This window comes from Tachypleus tridentatus, chromosome 10, assembly GCF_004210375.1.
Source record: "Tachypleus tridentatus isolate NWPU-2018 chromosome 10, ASM421037v1, whole genome shotgun sequence".
NCBI lineage: Eukaryota > Metazoa > Arthropoda > Merostomata > Xiphosura > Limulidae > Tachypleus > Tachypleus tridentatus.
Genome location: NC_134834.1, coordinates 141,717,141 through 141,741,521, shown reverse-complemented (window position 1 = coordinate 141,741,521; position 24,381 = coordinate 141,717,141). Strand labels below are relative to the sequence as shown.

Genomic DNA, 24,381 nt, shown 5'->3' with positions numbered 1-24,381 from the left:
ATTCATACGCCATGTTCCTGAATTGTCAGTAGCTTCGCGAAATAATTTGTAGTATTTAAGTAGCATTTGTAAGATATTTCAGTGAAATAATATTGTATATTGAAAAAATAAGAAACTATCAGTATAACTTAAAACTTCGAAAGAAAAACGAAAGTAAGTTAAAGGCTACATATGTAACGTAAGAACAATTTCTTTAATGTAAAACTAAAACTGATACATTTGCTATGGAGAAGTTAAAAACTTGTTAGAGTTACTAGTTTAAAAAACAACAGCTTAAGAATGAATGTATTTTACTAATATTATGTTACGTTTAAAACGTTACACGCAGTATAGACTACTAGTAATACAGTAATTAAGTAATATAATTTTAATTACTTTAAACTTTTTAGAGAACAAGTGACATGATAGAAATTAAAGTCCATATAGGCTGTCCCATCCACTTAACGAGTCTCAAGTAAACTATATAAAAAGAGGAAGAAAAATTGAACGACAGCACTTTTCATTTAAATATTTTTCACGAATTCTCTATAATGTATAAACCACTTTACATTTATTACATACCCTTCATCTTAAAGAAAGTCATTTTAAAAGCCAATTGCACTTAAGTGTTAAAAATAGAACTATCTTAGCTTTTGTCTCCTCCTATTGCTTTTTTTTTTTCCACAAAGTAAGAGAAGATTCAATAACACTATCAATTCCCTTAACATTCTCAAAATACCTCAGTCAGGTCCTGGAAATTAGACTTAATATGGTACTGTTTATGAGGATCAGGAATAATAACATTTTTATTGCAAATTTCAAGAAAGAACATGTTAATGAATATGTCAAGAATTGTCAGTTAACTTTGAAGTGGGCTTCTGTTTTAAATAAAGATGCTGCTCAAATGTAGATTTCTATATAAACAACTTTTGATCATCCAAAATAGACACTTTAAGTACAGAAAAGAAAAAAGAATAGCTATGTATAAAAGGCCAATTGGCTAATTAACATTATAAAATTAAAAAAAAAAGTTTAAGTTGAATGACTTGTTGGGATACTTGGAGGATTATACAAGATTGAGAAAAGTAATTAAATGGAATCTTGAAATAAAAATTAACAATAAAGATTTCATTAAATATATTTAAGAGTACACCAAATGTTGAAGAGAGTATAGTCTTTGAGAGATGATAATGGAAAGCCTATTTCTGACAATTACATGATGGATGAGTTACTGAAATCTGTGTTTTCTTCTCTTTCTGGTAATTAAAAGTTGAGTAACATTTCTTATCCAGAACACTTGGCAGAAAAAATACAAATGTCACATCATTTCTGAGCTTGTTAAGAAAACATTTAGAAGTTTAAAGAATGACAAGGATATTTGGCCAGATATTTCCCCAAAGGTTTTGAAGGATATGAAGGGTTAGATAGTGTGAGCCTCTTACTAATATTTTTCTAAAGTCCTTCACCTAATAGCCCCTGTTTGGCAAAGGCTACTTACAACCCTCATGCATTTTTCAAACATGAAACCAGGTATAAAAATAATAAAATAGAATTACACTCACTTGAGGAAAAGCTATTAGGAAACTTACATTGCCTTGTGTAAAGTTGAATTTCTTCAGGAATTATTTTTTATTTAATCCATGTAATATGTTCACTTTCACTGGTCATAACTAAACAAATATGGATGAACCATGCATTCCCAATCAGGAAGGAGAATGTAATATTTTGATTCCTGAAAGGACTGCATTGTGTGTTTATATTACAACACCTTTACTTTCCTGAATTCATGCTGTGATAGAAGTTGTGGTAGGCACTGGCAAATCTTGAACCTATAGCTTTCTGCTCAGATGAAATAGCTCTATCTCTCAGATATATGCTTGTAAGATTCATGTGCTAGTTTATGCTATTTTCCTAACCATCTTAGCTAGTACTACTTTTGCTCTGTCTTTACTTGATTTTTCTGTGCTTGAGACTTGTTGGGATGCATTCCTTACTAGTATGTGCTTCCCTTACTTCATGTTTCTGTGATTTTTGTTGGGCTTTCTTTCTTTGTTCAGAAGTCTTTCATAGTATTTGATTTCACTGGGGACCTAGGCTTATATAGCCCCTTGTCAGTTCTCATTCATTTTCCTGGTTTCTTATCTATCTCAACTTCATCATTCATCTCTTGTCTCATTTTCTTACTTCTCATTTTTACTTGTTCTTGGAAGAGATCCTCCAGGCAAGCCTGTGGCATCATTATCTTCATCATTGAGCTGTTTTTTTCTCTCACATGATTTCAACAACATCAGGTCGACAATCTTCAATGGATCTACCATCCTTAATAAGGTTAAGTATAATTTCTTTCTCTCTTCCTCCTCCACCTAACAGGATCTCATCAGGTGTCTGTTGTTACCTCCCAGGGTATGTTTATTTCCTAAAATATGCAGTAGGCAAGGATTAATAAGAAGTGCTTAGACCCTCCCCCCCCTTCCAGGCTCTACCATTATAGACAAATCTGGCACCAGGGAAATGACTGTTCACTTCTTTCGTTTGCACTTTCCAGCTTTTAAGTAAACAATTTCATGGTAACACGTTGTACTGTCTCCAATAAAAAACTTTTCCAACAAATGTCTTATGGGAATTCTAGTACTTTTCCATGCTTCCCAAATAAGAACCCCTCTTCTCTATTCAAGTAAAGCATGGGAGATTCTTGCTGCTTACCAGTTCCTAACCACTGGGGTAGTGAACCTTAGAGAGTCCCACATTGATTTGGTTTAGTATAATACAATGAAAAGTGGGGCAGTGTTGACAATGTCAGGATACTGCAGGTCACCATTCAAACAGCTAGTGTGTCCTTTTCCTGCAGCCTAAGTCTGGCTAAGTGAATACACCCTTTACAGCATGGTTGCACCATAATCACATTGCACATATTTGTTCACCAACTGCTTTCATGCTAGTCCTCACATAATCATGTTTTTATTCAACTTATCCCTGCAATACTTTAGGCTTATTTTCCCTTCTTCTTTTTCCAGGTGAAAGAGATGCCCTGGTCAAGAAGAGATGAAGGTCCACCCTGAAGTGCTCCTATAGAGTCTGAATCATTAGGTTAAACTTTAGACACTTTCAGAAGGAAGCTCATCTAGGTTAAAATTTTCACCAGCCACTCTATCAATTCAGTGTGTGATTCTACCTATTCTGTGTGAACAGGTGGATTATTGTCTCTGAAATTACATTTTCCAAAGTTGAAATTGTATTTCCGATAAATACCTCATAACACGTTTTTACTTCTGTTGCACTGTCTTCTTGCCTTGTCTGACCACAAAGTTATTTTGAGTGCAATTGCTTAATGGGTATTATTGTACCTGAAAGTTATGTTGCCCTCCTATTGATGGAGGTCTTTTAATGCATGATGATGTCATAATGCACCAGCAAATTTTATGCTAAATGTGAATTTTAAGTGAGAATTTGCTAAAGGCTAGATTCATGCAAATCTCAGAATCAGATGCATGAGGGATATAGCTGTTCTGTGTGAAGATGTAAGTATCTATCAGAACTACATTTTCAGATTATGAAAATGCTATCTTTTGTTATTTGCACAGCAATTGTACATGATATATACAAAAGATATTTACATTATTGGTTTTGTTCAGTCTTTCACCCGTAAATACTATATTTATGATGCATAAATCCAACCTACATGTGTAAAGAATAGTTCTAACATAAATTATGACTTCTTGTTTCACATATTGCTTTAAATATACCATAGAGTTTATTTACTTTTAGTGGTTTCATTTTCATAATAATGATTTAGTAGTATTTAAAAGAAGAAAAACACTTATCATTTTCTGAACAAAAGTACAGATATTTTGAGAGTAATTGTTAGAAAGGTATTGCTGTCACTTTGCCCTTAGCCTTGGTTTAGTAAAACACACTGTTGTATATCTTCTATATATCATTATGCTTGAAATTTTTGTTGTTATATACCCTATGTATTTGTACATCTAAGCTAAATTTTAGATAAAAATTTAAGGCAGAAAATATAAAATTATCTCACATTGTATTATATAATAACTTATGACACTGTGTGTTTTAATCTACAATATAAATATTATATTATTTGCATATCAATTATATTTGTGTGTTTGTGGATGTTTTCTTCTTTGTGGATTGAAAGTGAGCCCCTCCTTAAGAACAACCCTAACTGCATGCATAATTTAGCATAAAATTGTGTTAATAAGATAGTTAGAAGTTAATATTCATTGTTTTTTTATTTCTTCAAAGACTTAGTGTTTGCTGAATAGCTCGAATATTTAATTGTGTTTATTATAATTTACTAAATGTGAATTAATGATAATCTAACAATATGTTAGTGTGTTTACACAAACAGGACAGCTGTTTAAGAATGACTAGTTTTAACTACATAGGAAGTTTCATTACTGATATTTCAGCAGCTCACAGTTTTAGCTTTTTCCAGCCTGTGATAAAAATATAAACATATTAATTTAATGTTTTTTTCCTAACTTCTGTCTGTACCAAAAACTACACTTAAAAGATTATGATGTTTTTATACTTATAGAGCTTATTTATGACATTTTTCCAGTTAATTGTGGAACTAGAAAAAAAATTGAGAAATGTTGGTAGTTAAATATTATTTACTATTTCTGTGTTTTTAGTATTACTTACAAAATATCTGTCTGTACTAAATCATTCTAAAGAGGTCATCTAATAACATCACAAGTTTTCTTGCCAGATACTAAGTGTTGTACTGACTTTGTTTTTTGTAGGACTGGATTGAATTTGATTTTGCTGAGTTATACATATATTTATCACACACACTGATAAGAATAGTTTTTATTTTACTAAATGAAAACTAAGTACAGTTACTTTTAACAAGCAATTAGTTTATTTAGCAATAGTGTACTAGAACTAGATATCCCAATTCTTTTTAATGGTGTTATTCTGTTTTCTTGAAGGACAGTGATTTGTAATGAAGAATTAGTTTATTTAGAAACGAATATCCCAGTTTTCCTTAACAATTCTGTGTATACTTTTTCTCAACCTTAATAACTGATTGGTTCTGCAGCTTCCCTTAGTATACTGGTAAAATTCTTTTGAAGGATGTGTACAAAGGTTACATTCAATAAAATCTGAGAATTAGAGGTTTAGGATATTTCTGATATTTAATCAATGTCACCAAGTAATATTCATTTCCATAAACAAAAATTGAGTAGTTTTTGTTGAGTAATTTGTGAATATTTGTGAAGTCTAAGGAAGACAATCATATTTGAAGATTGTTACAGGTTTTGTGTAAAAGTATATGTGGCATTATGTATTATTCTTTGTTTCAAAAGTAACTTAACCCTTTTTTGTTTATTTGAAGATACATAGTTATATTGTATTAAATGAAGGGCAGTTCAAAAATATCTTTAAAAAAATCAAATCAAAGAGGAATGTTAGTTTCCTGTATATAGACTTAACCGAGTATTGTAAGTTTATAAAATCTTAGACAAGAGTGATTTTGTAAAAAGCATAAAAAGTTCATTCTCTATCACTTAGATGTTTGTCTGTATGTCAATTATAAAAAGTAATGTCATTTCTTTTATGTAATTGAATCTTAATTTAGCCCACATAAAATCAGGGCAATTATATGAGACCAATGAAGTTTAAAAATCTCTTAATGGAAAATTCAGTTTTATATGTATTTACTCCATTTTTTTACTTTTGTTGTGAAACAAACTACAAATTGTAATTAAACAATCTGCCTTAGTTTCAAAACTATTTCAAATTTTCTTTAAAAATCCAAAATTTATTGAATCAAGAAATGGCAGGCATTGATACATAATTACATGGAGTTCATCACAGCAGGCTTGTAAGCATTTGAAAATCTGCTTTCACAAATATTTCAATCACATTTTGAATAAAATTGTATAATTTTGTAAACTTATAAAAGTTTATTTTATCATCATTGAAATATTTGGGTGGAAAATGCTTAAGTCTGTTAGGTATGACGGATTTCATGTACTGGTGGGATTTACATGCTCTTCATTAATGTGGCCCCAAGTAATTCTGGAAATGATTGAAGTGATTGATACATTCAGCATATTTCATTGCTCCTGGCAGATAATGTTGACTCTACTGTAAAAATAATAAGTTAGTTGAATCTAACTGGTCAATGAGACCAATAATTTTTGATAATGAGAAACCCACTTGAAATAAAAATGTATCTCAGAATGGCTGGTACGGGTATTAACACTTATTGATAAGCAGAGAACATTGTATTGACCTTCCTAAGTCATCTTCAGGTTAACAAAGAGAGTTTGCAACTGGCCATTGCCAGACATGTCTTAGGGACAAAAGTATAAAAGGATATGGATTGTAAGTGGCATTGCAGTTGGTTGTTAGGTTAGTAATTAGTATAGGTATAAAGGTGTTCTTTTACAACCATAGAAAATTCCTAAATACTAAGTAAGGAAACAAATATAAACAAATGCAAAATCAATGAAGCCCTACTTATACAGCAACTAAAACCAAAATTAAACTAATGTAAAAGAACACCTTTATACCTATACTAGTTAATAACTTAACATCCAACTGCAATGCCCCTACAATTTCGTACCCATTTATACTCTTGTCACCAAGACATGTCTGGCAACGGTCAGTTGTGCACTCTTTTTGTTAACCTGAAGATGACCTAGGAAGATCAGAATGTCGTTTTCTGCTTATCAGTAAAAGTGTTACCCATACCATCATACCATACCATACCAAATTCCACTAATATCCCATCTGAATTGCATAACTAATCATGATGCATGTTTTACTTTCAGAGTCTACAACCTGATGAATAACACACAGAAAATGCTTATATACCTTTTCATTCAGGAACATCAAATCAAGAACTGTATTCCTTTCTAAACACAGTGATATCACTTTTCTTACAGGCTTTCACCACACATAATGAATTTACCCTTCCTACTGTTTTATTAGCAAGTAACAAATGTGTTTCCAGCTGTAAGTTTATTTATACTTGCTGTATAGATATCAGTTCTCCAAATTTAAGATTGTGCCTGTAATAGTTTAAAAGATATAATGCACATTACCAGGGTTTGCTGAATCCCATGTGACAGGTTACTATGGTGTCTAGAACTTTTTTGTAGATTTTTTTATGAAATGAAAAAAGTGTTTTTTAATTTTAATCAAACATAAACTTTTTTCCAGAAATTAAAAAGGAAAGAGAAAAAACAAAACTAATGATGTTTTTTCTTCACACTGTTTCCACACAACTAAAAAGGACAGATATTTTATTTTGCTTTGTCTTGATGATTATGCACCTTTAAGATGTTTCCATGAAATTTCATTCACCAGCTTTCCCTACCTTAAGTTCTAAAGCAAGTACAGTTTTTGAAAACATTTAAAACTTTTTGTCCAGCAACAACAACAAAAAAAGGTTCAAGTACTCTTTTCCTTAGTGGTATGAATATGAAGAGGTGTTGGATATATAAGACTGTTAAGTGTAAGAGCTATTATTTAGTTTAATTAGGGATTTAATGCTTAAAGATTATTTGGTTTTCATAACAAAACTACTAAAAGTTTATTTATTTAAAAGCCATAGTTATTACAAATTTTGTAATATAATTTTGTATGAGTTGTACTCTGTGTATGTAGTTTAATTGTTGTACTAGACTTTTGTAATGTTGTTGACCTCATTTTACTTGAAGCTTATAAGTTTTCTTGTGTAATATTGTTGCTACTAGGAGTCTAGATTTTTATGTCTCATGTTATGAATATATGCAAGTACAGAGAGAAAGTAAGTTAAGTTAGTGAAAGTAAATATAGTTAGGCTCGATGATAATCAATTTAGCCATTAAATATGTATAGTGGTGACTTTGAAGTGTTAAAATTGCAAATTGTATTGTAATAACAGAGTAGAGGAAAATAATTCCTTTTGTTGGTTGAATTCTAAAGTAAGTGAATTGACCTGTGTAGACTTTTCATGACAGAGAGGATTATTTAAAGCTTTGTATACACTGTGGTAACCCATGGGGTAAAGTGAGTGAATTTATCACTGATTAGTTTGTGGTAACAGAGTAGAGAAGAGTAAAGTATTTTGTCAAAGGTTCTTTTAAGTTAATAGAATCTGCAGATGTAGACTTTGATGAAAAGACGCAGTTATTTAAAGGTCTGGATGTAACTGTGGTAACCAATTAACAATACTCATTTCTTTCTATACCTAGTCAGTCAATCACTCAGTCACACCTGTTTACTTCTTTGAAAAGTTAAATCAGACTTTGTGGTTTGATTCAGTTGGAAAGGTCTACTCTTAACCTTCTCAATATCCAATTTCACTGGGCAAGTGGGGAGGTTCTTTCATTCCCATCCATTGATTCAAGCCTTCTACACTTTACTTCTACCTTCTTTTTTTCAATGAAAGAGAGTTTTCTTTCTTTGTTAGGATTGTGGGCTTTCTTGGAAGCTCTTATACCCTTAGGTGGAGCTCACATGTATTAACTTCATTGGATTTATCTCAACCAGAAGAACTTCTCCTGCATTCCCTAGGGTTATCCTATTACCCTTTCCCTGTGCAATCAGGGTCAACCCTGCTTTGTGGCTTGATAGCAAACTGACCAGGATGGGGGTTTCTATTCCTTCACCTTATCTAAAGTTTCATTTGTTTACCAATGTTTCCCTTTTTCTATAGGTATTGCAATGGATGTGTTTTCAACTGGAAACACTTCATATAAACATATTTGTTACTCACTGGAATGCCAAGATTTCTTCATTTTGGTCTTTGGTTCCACAACCTTCAGGTTTGGGAGTAGGTACATTCAGTTGGGTTTGTAGGAGTTTTCACTTATATGTGACTTCAATGGACTTATCATTCATGTAAGACTTGCTATGTAAATTATTTGTCTGTGTTAAAGTGTGAAAATTAAGTATGTCATTTTGGTCTTCAGATACCATTAAATTTTATTTTGTAAACATTTGATTTTTCATTCTGTATACATTATGTTAAGTTTTGTGCTGTGATTACAAGTTGTATCGATAAAACTTTTTGCCCTTTTCTACAGTTTATAAATATTTGTTTTAAGCATTGTTTACTGAATGTAAAGTGTTTATTTTAAAGAATATTTACTTGTGAAAGTTTTGTGCAAATTGATAATATAACTATCATCTTAACCAAAACTTTTCCTTTTGTGTTCCAGCTGGCCTGATGATCTCTTGTAGTGAGCAAAGTTCTCATTGGTATTGGATTTAGCAGAAACAGTGTTGTTGACATTTTTAACACTCCTACGAAAAGACGTTTCTAGTCCTGATTTCTCCAAGCCAGTTCCCCTGGCTGTGGTTTCGCTAGATAGTAGATAGGGACAGTGGGAACCTCGTTAATCCATTCATTAATGGATTTAAATGGCAATTTCATTTAAATACAAAATTATTAGCCTAATATTAATAACCTTTCAATTTGCTCTGGGGCCTATTAGGCCCCACTTTTCATAGGAGTGTTAAATATAAATTTCTCTACTTTCACATTTAGTAATTTTTGGGCCTTTATTCACATTAAATACCTTCTCTCAGAATTATTTATAGTTGATGTATTTGCTGAACCATGTAGTTTCTCTTTTCTATGAGTAATTATTTTTGTTTGACTTTTTACTACATAAAGTAAGAATAAAAACTAATACTTATTCATTTCCATAGTTGTAGACAAGATCATCAGTCAAGGAAACAAGGATGTCAATGTGGATTTCTTCAAATTTTTATTCCCTGTGATTCCCTACAGTGTTGGCTGTGAATTTTATTTATCTAATACAGCCCCTTCAAGACCATGCCAGTAAAAAGACTTTATCAAATTACCTGTAACATCAGACTGCTAACCTTCTCGGTATGATTACAGGTCCAACTCTCACAATCAATGGATCATCTATTAGCCAGCTGCTCTAGTGTCACCATATCTGAAATCTACTATTAACACTTCTGCTCTGATCCAATGAATATGGGGCAGAAGGCATCAGTTGGTGTTAAGACAATTACCAGAGAAACATTGGGACCTTCTCATTATGTAGCTCAGGCCATAAACCAAGAATTTCAACGGCCTGCTAGATTGGATATTTTGTTAGACATGCCATTAATAACTCTTGAGCAGCAAGTAAAGCACTCCTGGAATTCAGATGATCGTTCCATCAATATATTTGTGAAGGATGAAGACAAGTTAACATTCCATAGGCATCCAGTTGCCCAGAGCACTGACTGCATTCGTGGGAAGATAGGCTATACTCGAGGAATACATGTTTGGGAAATTCACTGGAGCACAAGGCAGAGAGGAACTCATGCTGTTGTGGGTGTTGCCACACGTGAGGCACCTCTACATTGTGTTGGGTACCAGTCCCTTGTAGGGAGTAATTCAGAATCATGGGGATGGGACCTAGGCCGAAACAAGCTGTACCATGATGTGAAGAACAATTCTGGTATCACTTACCCTTGTTTCTTGAAGTCTGATGAAACATTTGTAGTCCCAGATAGTTTTGTAGTAGTTTTAGACATGGATGAGGGCACTTTATCATTTGTGGTGGATGGTCAGTACTTAGGTGTAGCCTTCCGTGGACTGAAAGGGAAGAAACTTTATCCTGTTGTTAGTGCAGTTTGGGGACATTGTGAGATCACCATGAAGTACATCGGTGGCCTAGATCGTAAGCACAGATGTTTTTATCATATAAGTCATATATACTGGTACATATAAGGTTTATTTAGTGTTTATAAGTATTTTCACACAATACTCCTGCTGTGATTAATTACATCCACCAGTATGCAGAATAGTGCAAAAGTCACTCTGTATAGAGATTGTGAAACAATAAAAAAAAGTAATTATAGTTTAGTTTATTAAATTATATATTTGAATTACTGGCTATTAACTTCACTATGCTTATTGATTCAAATTTAATGGCTAGCAGATTTGAACATTTACTTCAATAAACAAAAATGTGATTACATTGTTTTTCTTATATAAATTCCTCATGTGGCTCAACTTTGCACCACCCTGTATATAGATATATCAGTGTGTTTGTATTCCTTTACTTACATGCCAGTCTGCATTACCATTTTGTAAATGGTTTGTATCATCTGATTGGAAGTCATTATAATTTTTTCAGGATTCATTTTCTAGAAAGATACGGGAAGCAGGAGAGTTGCTTTCATAAATATACAGAGAATTATTGTTGTCACAAACAAATTGCTTAAAAATTTATCCGACTTCATCTGTAGCTTGGTCAACTCACTAAGTCATATGCAAGATTCAAATGTGTGTTTTGTTGAAGTTGAGATTTTGACATAAAACCTATTTTCTAGTCACATAAAATAGAGAAATATTTCATTAGTTGTTTTTAGATTTAAGTGGCTAGCTTACAGCAGTTTAGCATTTAAAATGTATTTATATTGTACATGTTATGTGCAACCTTTAATTTTTTGGCATGTTAGAATTAAGTAGTTTGAATAGCTGGTCTAGTTTGGATTAGTTTGTCATCTTTCTTCATTTTGAAATCTTTTGTTGTAGTGAAGCAGGATATTTAATTAATACATTTTTTGTTGTTAAAAAATAAGTAGATTTTAGTTTCCATTTTGAATTGCCAATAAATAAGCATTCCAAAAGCTCTTCATGAGTACTAAACTATTATTATTACGTTTTTGTTCAAGATGCCTTAGTTCATTCCTCAAACCTGCTTTGGTTCTGTGATAGAGCACTGGAATTCAGAACTGTCTGTTACCAAAAAGTATTCTTTGCAATTTAAGATATGGTTATAAGAGTGGTAGAATGTTGCTGACTGGCTGCCTTCCCTTTGGTGGTTGTTAATTAAAAAATAGAAAATTGCACTGATTATTGTTATTATTATTAAGATTGTTGGGTAGTTAACTGAATCAAAGATGTTGCAGACTTACATGGACATTTAGATCATTTGATGTATTTGGCAAGTATGTAGCAGATGATGTTTATATGTCCAAAATGTAAAATAATGCATGTAGGTTTTCACTAATGAAGTTATTGTTACATTTAAATTGGAATACATTAAATATTGTATCACTGTAGGCAGTTGAAGAAAAATATCTTGGTGTTGTGGTTGAAAAATCACTTGAGACATCTAAACCATTGTAGCTAAAAATAGGGCCAATAGATTTTGGGTAGCACCTATAAAATATTGAATGCAAGAGAAGCGATATTGTTTTTCACTGTATAGATCTCTTATAAGGTCTCATTTAGAGCACTGTATACAGTTTTGGACTTCCTTCCTCAAGAAGGAAATTGAATTGTTGAAGAAGGTTCAAAGAAGATCTATTGGGATTTTCCTATGATAGGAGACTAAAATCTTTGAACCTTTTATATCTGAATAAGCAAAGGGTCTTAGGAGATTTGATTGAGGTGTTCAAGATTATTAAGTGTATTGATAATAGAGATCCATCAAATATTTTTGTTTTTAGCAATGAAAACAATAGCACAAAGGGACAAAAATTCAGATTTTGACAGTGTGGGAGTTATCTGAAGTGTAGACAGTATTACTTTTCAAACTGGGGGATTGGCTTTTGTAATGAGCTGTCTTCAGGAGTGGTGAAGAAAGAAAATTTAACTGAGTTCAAGAAAAGATTGGATAAATACATGACTAGAAAGGAGTGGTTATAGTTGGCTTCTGGAAGGGGCACCTTGATGGGCTAATAAGTTTGTTTTTGCCCCTTTAAATTTTTATGTATTTATTATTTACTAAGTTTTAATAAAGTATATTTTTACATATCTATAGCTTTAACACCATGATGAGCTAATAAACTCTTGTTTTTCCTTTAAATATTTATGAAATTTATGATAAGGTTATCTAAGCCTTGAGTTATTGTTGTCATGTGAACTTGGTATATACTGGGTGAAACAGTAGTCTTGATTTTCCCCATCATTATTAAGTAGGTGTGATTTATTGAAAATCTGCTGAAATAAGTTGTTTAGACATATATGGATTCACTTATGTTTTTGACATAAAAGCCAGATCAATGTCAACCAGATGCTATATATGAAACTATCTGAAGTAAAATGTATTGGTACAAAAGTAGTAGCTCACAAAGATATTGCCAGAGAAATACTGTTTTTATTTGTTTCTTATAAAATTGTACATTTTTTATTCCAAAATATTTTTCTATAATGTGTGGTGAGTTATAAAACTACACAAATTTATGCAGTTGGATGGTCTTAATTTGACTATTGTATCATGACATCATTTCAAGTAACAAATAGCCTCAAATATACTTAAACATTCTATTTTGGCAGATACATGACATTTCACACTTACTTCACTTCAGCAGAATAAGAAAAATCAAGATGGCTCACCTTGTATATATTTCTAAAATATGCTCAGATATTTGTAATTTTTATGTTTAAAATTAGTGGTTCATTTTAATAAAAAGGTCTCCTTTAAACCAACCACAAATTTGCTGGGGTAACAGGAGCAATTGATAAATACACATTACAGAGTGTATTATTGTATATATTTTAAATTTAACAGGTAAAAGTGTTTTGTATGGTCTTTGGTTACCATTGTTGGTTTATACTATGTGAAATGTGTTTAACTGAAAGCCAATGAATATATGTATGCAATGAGCAACATAAGATAATATCTTAGGTAATCAAGTTCATCTTATGTTTTAGTAAAGCAAAATCTGCCTTATTGTTTCCTATTGGTGAACAAACCTCAGTCATTGTATCTAAACATAATTGATTGTAATGCTTTAAGTCCTTAGGGTGAGCTCATAGTCAATCTGTTTCTTGCATCTACCACGACATAGCTTATAGATACAACAATTTTTGCAGCATGAACTATTGTGATTATAAGTATTTCATGTTGAAGCAGACAAGGTATACTTTAGGTAACCCTTCATGTATGAATAATAATTATAGCACTGTTGAATATTTTATGGAGGCCAAGAATCTACATACAAAATTATAAATAGTTTTTTGAAAAACTGTGGAAGAAATCCAAAAATTGAATATACATAGATACAAAAAAATTTAGGTAAAATTAAAATGTAATATATAGATACTTTACCTAAATCTAAATTTCTAAAAAACATTTATGCTAACTCTCATGCATTAGATTTGTATTACTATAAAATGTGTCCTGTGTAAGAAATGTATACCTATGTAAGTAATTTAACAAATTTATCAAAACACTGAAACATACATGTACCTATAGGCAATTAAGAGGTATTCCTTTAGTATTTCTTAAGCATTGAGAACAAACAGGTGTTTTGGAAGTGTTTTTGCCATCTAAAAGTGATTGCTTCAGAAAGGTTACTTTTTTTTGCACAGCAAATAGCTATTATCTTGTGCCACTGCAATGGAAATTTTTGACAGTTCTCCAATGAATGTATTGCACCAGCCTGTGATGTATTCATTGGTAGACTTTAGCCTTTCACCAACATAAAAAAAGGCAAAACATCCTTCATATGAAGCATAAGCATATGAACAAAGGCACATTCCTTTTTTTGGTACTGTTTTGTTTAAAAAGTGTTTCTAGTAATTGATGGCATTTTGTGTTTTTTCTTTTAAGCTTTTATTCCCATTCATATTGCCATTTTCCTCCAATTTTCTTCATCATGAGAAAGAAAGAAACTGCATTTTAAACATTTCAGTTAGAACTTTGATTTTAATTATCTTCAATTTAATCTTTTACCAAATCAAAGTTGTAATTTCTGGACACTTACCCAAGTGTTTGTGATGAGATTTATTGTTAAGTGCTAATTCTCACTTTTGTATTCCAGTTTATGAAATGTTTTAGGTATTTTGCATCTCTTCTCCTTTATGAGAAGTTCTGTCTTTTTTGGGAATCTCTTCATAAGAGTATTTTGCTCTTCTCAGATGCAGCATGTTTTTTTTCTTTTTTTTAAAGTAGAACCTGACACTTCATTGAAATATATCCTCTTCTTTTTATCTTTCCCTGTAATTAATTAGTTCCACAGAACATGAGACATATCTATTGCCTTACTTCACCCAGATAGGCATCTGTTCACTTCTGTCCTTCTTTCCAGGTGGGAACAATTTTGAACACTTACACCTTTTTTGGGGTATGGTCTCAAGTAAAGCAGTCACTTCATATTTATGTCTTTGAATTGTTGGCTCAACAAACATTTTTTATCTCATCTGCTTTATCATCTTGAGATGAGTTTTTCAGAGAACTGTCATGTCTTTTATCAACCAGTAGAGAAGCACTCTCTCTTGGGCCCTTTACTTTCTGCCTCTGATTTTTTTTTTTTTTAACCTACATCCACAACATTTGACTGTTAGACTCACAAGCTATGAATCTGGTATTCCATTGACACTTACTTAGACTGAAGCTTTCCTATGAAGTTGCTTTTTATTGTTGTGGATTTGAATATGTTCCTACTTTGAGAGTTTTCCCACCAGTGCTCTTGCATCTTCTCTCATTGCCACACTTTCTCTTTTCTGCTCTCCAATCCTGGACTCCTTAGCTTTAGCAATTCATGCTTTAAAATCACCATTGGATAAATTTAATTATTTTTACCTGGCTTTTGAGAGCAGTTTATTAATTTCCACCATCACCAATGAGAGGAAGCTTTCTCAATAACCTGGAATCTCTTCTCTGGATGTTCTTCTTTTCTTTCCCAGTTGTTATGTGAACTCTTCTAAGCATTTCTTTTTGGACATTATTCTCTTCTTTCTCTCCCAGTTCCAATCTGGAACCTCTGTTTTATTTTTTGGGCCCTTAAATTTTCCCCATTCAAACCTTTGGCCCTCTGTTACCCATATCATCTTTCTTATTCTTCTTGCTGGTGGAAGACGTTGCTCTGATATATTTGCCTTAGATACCTCTTGCACACTTTGTCACAGGTAAACGTTTATTTTATTTCCAGATTGCATCTTTCTCTCTTAGACTTGAGTTGATTGTTTACTCCAGTCATTCTGCATTTCATTTCTTCTCCATATAATCATTGTGACCCTGATTATCTTTTATGTCCTGTTCTATAGTCAGTGTTATCTTGTTTGTACTGTTTCTGTACTTGAAAATGTTATCACCATTTCTTGCAAAGTATTCCCTATCTTCTCATGTGTTATCATCTTCCTCTTTGACTGGTTAGGGTCATTAGCCCATCAATCCAGCTTATTCTTCCATGAAAAAAGTTGTCTGTCAACTTTATCAGATAACCTTCCATCAGATTCATCAACTCATGGTTCTTGCCTTTTGCCAATCTTTCCAAAGATTCTAGTGAGATGAGTTTAATTACTTTGCTAGTTTTTGTTTTACATCTCCCTGATTATTATACAGGTAAACCCTGCTATACGCTACTTCAATCAGTTCGAAATTCAGTTACCACAATTTGGGAAAACTGTGTTCTTTTCCTATTTTTTCTGCGTAATTATTCAATTACCATGAGATCTTTCTGGAAATTTCTGGAAAACTCGAGTTACAAGTAGATCGTGTCAACTGCTTTAAATAAAATATGTACAAATGACAGTCAGACTCAGTGTGTGCTCAGTCACCGTGGGACTCACATGTTATAGCAGTGTGTCTCTGACAAGAATAATAACCATAGTTTTAAAGAGATCTTGCTGTTATATGAAGCTCCAGGACATCATACTTCTTTGGAAGATTTGAATGAAAATGTAAAAATTGTGTTTTAAACCACCAAATACAACATCATTATTGCAATCAATAGACCAAGGAACTTTTGCATCATTCAAAGCATATTATCTTTGAAGGACTTTTGCTCAAGCACTTCAAGCAACATCAGGAGAAAAGGTACTTTCATGTACAGAATTTTGGAAGGAATACTATATAAAGTAGACCATTGGAAACATTAAACTTTCATACAAGAAGTTACTTTCAGCAATATGTGAGCAGTTTGGAAATATCTTTTGTCCAATTGTGCAAATGATTTTCTTGGCTTCAGTCCCATGGACAAAATAATTAAAGAGATAACTGCTATTGGAAGTAACGTATGTTTTGACATGGATACAGAAAATGTGCAAGTATTACTTGATTTGCATGTAGAAGAATTAAGCGAAAATTATCTTCAACTCAATGAGCAATGTGCATTTGGAGAAACTGAAGATAAAGAGGGTGAAACAGCTGAAAATATGGGTGAAGAAATCACTATAAAAGAACTTGAAGAAGGATTTAAACTTGTTGAAGCTGCCAAGGATTTGTATCTAAATGTCGATACTAATATGGAAAGAAGCATGGAAGTCCACAGAAATTTGGAAAAAGTGATTGCTAGTTATAGGAAATTGTATAATATGAAAAAAAATCAAAATATGCGCAGTCAACTTTGGACAAATATTTTTCTAAGAAATAGTTTTGTTATGATGTAATTGTGAAATAAATGAAAAATATCATAATTATTTTTATTAACCTTAACAGTTTTGGCATTATATGCAACTAAAAGCTGTTTCTAAAACACATTTAATAAGTCTTGTAGAATGACCCAAAAGGACAGTGATTCATTGTAATTATTCCCATTGATTTTATTAATTGCTTAACAAGAATTCGTCCTAATGCAAAGAAAAATATAAACATAAAAAGGTGAGAAATAAAAAAATATAAAAAATAAAAATAAATACCATTTGATTTGGTAAAACTTACCTTTTGAAGGTAGTATCTTAATTTCATTTTTACTTGTTTTTTCATTTTTCATCTTTTTATGTTTATCTTTGTCTGATTTTAACTTGGGAGAGCAGTCACCTTCCCACAACTACCTACAGGCAGTGAAGGATGATATAGATGTGGGATGTTTTGGGCTTGAGCACCCACATCTTGCTCTCCTAATTTCTAATCTTCTTATGTGAGACTAGCAAATTGGAGGTTATGACTGATGGATGGTGCATCCCCACTGCAATATGTGTCCTACTTCCACAGTCACCTACAAAACCTAGGATACATTTTATAACTCCTCATTGTAGCTTGTACCACAGGATCCTCTTTAAAATATGCAGCAGCTTTTGTTTCATGTTAATGTGTTTTGTTTATGGCTTAAAAATGTATGATTATAATATGTGTGTGTGTGTATATATATGTATATTAGAGATGGTGAAATCCACCAAGTAGTCAGTGATGCTTCACAAGGACTATTTCTCTTTCCCAAAATTTACATGAAGTATGAGGAGAATAGAAAGTTTTAAGCATTTGCACTTGCAACAATTCTTCAGCAGGGTATATATCTTCTCTTCCAGGTTAAACTCCACAAATATAAGGACAGCAGCAGATGTGTGTTTGTCTATGGGTGTGGCATTTTCTCTTTGATCTCACCACCTGTCTGATGTTCTTTTCTATCATATTCCTCAGTCCTATAATCACTGGGGAGGTCTATGTGGAAACCTCACCAATGATTCTTGTCATTCTACTATTATGAAGCCAAATAAACACACCTGTTGATGGGGAGTATCATTATAGGTGTTATTTGGAAGTACAGGCCATACTGTGAACGACTTTTGCAACATGCATAAGGTATTTTGACAATATATTTTAATTTACCACATCTATTTGGTGAAAACTATGTCCTGTTTGAGTTAGATGTGGCCTCCTACTGAGTAATTCTCCACTTTCTGACCTTTCCTCTAGTGAGTGACAACTTTCATGGGTTTTTCCATTTCTGGCACTATTTTTGAGAAAGCTTCTCATATTTGCAATTTATACCTGTTGCACTGGCCCTCCATCATTTTTTTCAATGTGTAATTCCAGCTTATTTTTATGCAGAAAGGAGTAAAAATTTCTGAAGTTAAAATTTTCCTCACCTAAAAAATATATATAAAATTACATATTCAAACATCTAACACCAACCTCTGCATTCTGACACTCAGTTACACAACCCCTTTCAAACATGTGGTCAGCTTCCAATCAGTTACCTCTTTTTTTCTTTGTGAACCTGACGATGACCGAAGAAGGTTGAAATGTTGTTTGCTCCTCTACGTAAAATATTTTCTCAACCCAAACAAGCCGTTTTACATATATATATGTATTTCAGATTGTTTGTTGACTCTATACAACCTCTTTTTTGTCCTTCCTACTTATAGTGTATTGAATTTGTGTCTTGTTTGATGCAACAGTGTAGAGATGAAAGTTTGTGATTTCCAATGTTCAAAAAATCTTTATGACAATGGTGCAAGGTTGTTAACTCTGTTTTGAAAAGAGGTGAGTCACATCTGATGTTTGTTTTTAGATAGATGAAAATGTTAATTTTAAATGAAAGAAAATAGCTTCTGGTTTCTCTAAAGCCAGCTGTATACAACACTTTGGTAAAATGTGAATGGTTATAGAAGTTTAACAGATTGTCTCCTATGCAAGACTATTAAGACTAATAAGTTTTCAATTTACAAAAAATATTGTGACATTTTTTTTATTATGTAATATTCAGTTCAACCCTTAGTGATAACATTCCTCAGACTCTTACAACTTGACTAAATACACCTATATGATACTTTATAATTTTTGGTATTTCCTTAAAATTACAATATAAAAAGAACTATTAGTAAATGTTTTTGTATCTTCTAGCTGAACCTCTGCCACTGAAGGATGTATGTCGCAGAGTAATAAGGCAAAGAATAGGAAAGAGTCATCTGAACAAGATTCATGAACTCAGCTTGCCCACTGCTCTTAAGAACTATTTATTATATCAAGACCATAGATAATAGCAATAATGCAAGAAAAGTAATTTATGAAGCTTATAATTTTGTGTGCTGAAATTAAAAATTGTTATGTTTGTTTAAACAGCTGAAGTTAATAATTCCATATCTATTTGTAAAGAAATATTTTCCAGGGGTTAATATGATGATTTGAATTCTATAAAAGAAATATTATTAAAGTATGAGAGTGTTAATGTGCTAATATTTTAGAAAGAGGCATTAAGTACGTTTTGCAGCATTAAAACTGGAGTTTATGATGGAGATTAAGAAATAACTTTATATTTTTGGACAGCCAAGTGAAGGAAATGAAACTACTAAAAGTCAATCAGTATTGATAGAAAATATAGAAACATCTTTGGTAGTGACATGTTTCTGTAATATGCTTTCATGTTTTATGATCTCACTATATGTAACTAATAGACTGGTAATGTATTGCTTCAGTGGATATTTTTAGATTGTTTTACAATTTTCAGTGTTAAAACTTTCTGTTTCTATGAATAGAAATAACTATCTCCAAACTGCCTCAGATTTCAAATGTCAAGTTATTTGTGGCTATTTGAGCAACTAATTTTACTGAATTTTGTTCTTAAATTATATAAAAAGTATTTTATTTCAGACAAATTTCATACAGACACATAATTTTTTAGACCTGCTAAAGAATGCTTTAGTCAGACGTATTTTATGAATTAAAGTGTACTTAGTTTTTAAGCTATCTTGTACATACACTAATTCATCAAAAATTTAAAGACAAATATATTTCAATAAGATTCTCAAGTTATTGTTCCAGGAAACATTTCTTTGTTTACAGTGTAATTTTATGTTTTCATGTTACTATGTAATGAAACACTTGAGCATTTGTTACTTATATGGTATTTTTCATACAAAAAGTTTTCCCAAACAACAATCAGTTATATCAGCTAACTAGAATTTTGAAGAATATTGCACTGCAAAATAGATTTATCTCTGCAATTTTCAACCATGATTGTCTGAAAAATAGACTCAAAACCAATAGAAATAGTAACACATAAATGTTTATTTACACACTAAAACAGAATTAGAATAACAAAAAAATATAATAAGAGTTAAGCATTCAGCATTTTATATTGAACTGATAAGAGAAATGCAAAGACTTTATTCAAAAGTTCTTATAGGTTTGATAGGTCCTCCCTGTAATATAAACTAATACTTCATCTTAATACAAAAGTGAAACTCAGAATGTAATATTTGACCAAAAAAGTAAAGTTAAATTAAAACAAAACTATGGTTGCTGTTTAATTCAGTTGAAGTTCTTCTTATCTCACAACACACAGCTGAAGTAACACATTGAAAAGAATACATGCAGAGTTAAACAAGAAAAATACTAAACATAAGACTTGGAGGTTTTGCTATACAAAAACAAAGAGTTTAAAGCCATCCATGTTACAAAAATTAAATACAACTTCTTAAAAGTTATATGAATTTGTTCTTATAGGGCACTGTTGGTTTTATATGCAAGAGCACAATACAAAAACGAACCTCAAATGCCTTGATACTTATCTGATTTGATGGCACTGATGGGAAAGGTAGTTTTCTACTTCTGGATGCCATGTACTATCTTCTCTTTAGGAAAGCCAATTAATTGTCATTTGGCAAACCTATATCTGGTATTTTCTTAAAATGGAAAAAAAATGATAGTGGTACTTACTGTCTTTCATCTAAACTAAAAACTCTGAAAAATAAATCATTTTGAAATTGTTTACAATTTAAACAAAAGTATCATCCTGTACTACACTTATTTTTCTTTGGTATATCTTAAGATGCACCTATAAGCTGCTAAATATCAGGGATTTTAGAAATAATTTAAACATATGCACATTGTCTCAGCTCATTGATCATAGCCTATACTATAATTCTCAATTTGCATCATGTATCTTAATAAACCTTGACAAGCTTTAATACTTTTACTGAAGATTCCTCCATAAATGTATGGAGTGAGAATGTTGACTAGCTCAAGTGCAAGGTGATTATCATGTTATGATTAAAAATACCTTCCTCATCTTACAGTTTTCAAATTTGATTTGCATAACCTTTAAGACCTTGTAAATGAATATCAAACATTTTTTTGATAAAACTGTATTATTTTTATATTACATCTACCCTGAATAGACATAAACTTGGTCAGTTTGATCTACCTTGTAACCAGCACACAAGAAATGCTATAAATTTAAAGTACTATTTCTTTTCCCTCCAAGTGTGACTACAGATTGTAGCAGAAAGTTAGAGTTATTTATTCTAAACAGTTTAAAGTTAGTAATAGTTTACATTTTTTATTTAATTTTATTGTTTCTGGAATGGTATCTAACTAATAATCCTGAGATATAAGCTTAAATCAGACTGCAAAAGTGAAGACCAATCTACTTGCAAGTATGTTTTTCATGAACAGGTTTCTAACTTGTTTACATTTTTGCAAATTTTGTACAGCTACTAAAAATGTATGTAAGAAAATAAGAAATATAGTAGTTACTTTGGCCTTTTGGTTGTCTTTCAGTTTCATTGGCCCACTGATTAAATCTAAGCTTACTCTTTGTAATGATGGTACAAGTACATTAAACTATATAACATGCCCAAAGCAATCAATCTTCTATAACTTATAATTTAACTAGCTTTCTAACTAATATATATATACACACACACACCTACCTTAAAATAATTACTGCTACTCAGTCTGAAATTGGTTTTCTTAACTTTCAAGTTGTAGGTAAAATAACTAAAATATCTGTACTGAGAACAAACTAGCATTGTATATCATTTGGTAAAATAAGATTATGGTTTTCTATTAGTTATAAATGTTGTAATAGGAAATGCCAAAAATTATTGGAAATTTGTGAAAAAGAGAATGTGATAGATGGGCATAAGAAGTGGATCTGACTTTCCAGTTTATTACTTTGTAAATAAAAAATATTGAAAGATATAAAAATTAGACTATGTATTAGTAGTATTGATACACTAATGTATAATTTATGTTAAACTCAGAACATCAGAGAGGGGAGATGGGAAAAAAATAGAAAATTAGCAGGATGAGACAAATGTCACATTATGTATACAAGAGGAGATTAGCTAATGTTTTAATGTAGCCTTATAAAAACTTTGACATGTATACTTTAGCCTATCTGTAGTGGTAGGGTTAAAATGAATTGACATTATCTTCTGAATATTTCATTTTATGTTAAATATTTTAAATAAAATAATATGATTTTAGCCAAAAGGTGAAAGTAATCCATGATTTAAATGGTGCTTTACTGATTGTCTTTAACTTCAAGAAATATATTGTTGAAATCTGTGTAAACCATGAAATGTATTGCAGTAACTCTATAGACAGTCAATATCAGAAGTAATTCACGATGACAAGAAAGCCACCTGAAGTAAAAACATATTCTCTAGATGGCTGGTATTGGTATAAGAACTTTAATTAAAATAAATCTCAGGCTAACAAACTCCATTTCTTAACCTGAAGATGACCTGAGAATGTCAAAACACTGTTTTGTACTTTATTTTAATTAAAGTTTTAATACCCATACCAGTTATCTTGTGAATACAATATTAGAAGTATTTCTGCTGAACCATTCAATTGTTATGGAAAATGTGCACTTGTAATTTGATGTATGCTTACTTGTTGAGTATTTTTATTACACTAGCTCACAATAGCCTTATAAATGTTTATATTCAAAGAAAACTGTGTTTTTCTTAAGTCATGCTCTTTAAACAAAGATAAACATTTGTTAAAAAGTTTCATGCATATACATTGGTAAATTTTGATCATGCAAAGTCTTACACAAACTTCAAAGAGGAAGAATCAGTGTCACTATATCAAAAACCATGGTTCTTACTCTTGCTAAGTTTTGTATTTACCATGCTACAACAGGCATTTATAATTTTAATTACATTCATTTGTAAAGTTGACAATATAAGTTTCCTGAATAACACTGTTGAAAATGTGCATTGAGTTTCTTTAATGTACAGTTATTTTAAGCTAAATATTTTCAAAATAATATGTTGCTATTTTTCAGAAGTAAAATGTAGATACATAATGCAAAGAAAGTCCATATATTAGAAACAATTGGTCTCTAATCAATAAATCTATTGCTTTAAGAAAGGTCTTGAAGTTGTTTCTTAAAAGGATTCAACTAATTATAATTATACACCTACATGAATTCTAAATCTAAAATTATATGAAATGTAGGGGAATGAGATAAATAATAAACTTGGTAAGAAAAAGCACAACTACTTTATCACAGATGTAAAATTAATAGTTCTCAGATTATTTGTTAAATGTTTTTATGATATGGTTCTTTGCAGAAAAAGGCACTTCTTATACCATACATAACTTTTCTTACATCTAGCTTCCAAATTTAGTGTTGCCTTGTATAAGCAAATATTTTCAATCACCAATATTTTAAGGTTCCTACTTGGTTTTGCATGTTTTCAGCCAATTAAACATTTGACAACCTTCTACTGTGTTTTAGTGCAGCTGGCTTTCTTTATATACCAATAGTTGAATCATTACCTCCTGATTTGGCCCCAGTGTCTTTATCTCTTATGTGATAGTTGTCACTATCAACATTTCCTTGAAATATATTTAAAAAAATCTTTTATGAAACTATTTTTTATTTTTACCTTTAAACAATTCTGACTCTGCAGACTTTGTGTATTTTATTTTCCATAACATGAGTTACAGATACATGGTTATTTTAAGGTTACCTAAAACTGATCATGTGGACTTTGTT

General features: G+C 31.3%; 1 protein-coding gene across 3 annotated transcripts; it reads left to right on the top strand.

Moving 5' to 3' along the window:
- Positions 1-4: 4 nt before the first annotated feature.
- gus (splA/ryanodine receptor domain and SOCS box containing gustavus) lies at positions 5-23,750 on the top strand. Of its 3 annotated transcripts, none has more exons than XM_076464097.1 (4): positions 5-153; positions 2,994-3,497; positions 9,655-10,643; positions 19,488-23,750. In XM_076464097.1, the coding sequence occupies exons 3-4, from the start codon at positions 9,944-9,946 to the stop codon at positions 19,622-19,624; spliced, it is 837 nt and encodes a 278-aa protein (XP_076320212.1). In that variant the 5' UTR covers positions 5-153; positions 2,994-3,497; positions 9,655-9,943; the 3' UTR covers positions 19,625-23,750. The 3 variants fall into 3 exon arrangements, with proteins under 3 accessions (XP_076320212.1, XP_076320214.1, XP_076320213.1); XM_076464099.1 differs by having other exon boundaries at positions 2,994-3,168; positions 19,488-20,470; XM_076464098.1 differs by lacking the exon at positions 2,994-3,497.
- Positions 23,751-24,381: the final 631 nt, after the last annotated feature.

What these genes read in the sequence shown, in the direction of transcription:
- gus (XM_076464098.1), top strand. Translation starts at nt 9,944, where the DNA reads ATGAATATGGGGCAGAAGGCATCAGTTGGTGTTAAGACAATTACCAGA. An exon ending in GTACATCGGTGGCCTAGATC is followed by an intron (nt 10,644 to 19,487) that starts GTAAGCACAGAT and finishes TGTATCTTCTAG; the next exon opens with CTGAACCTCTGCCACTGAAG.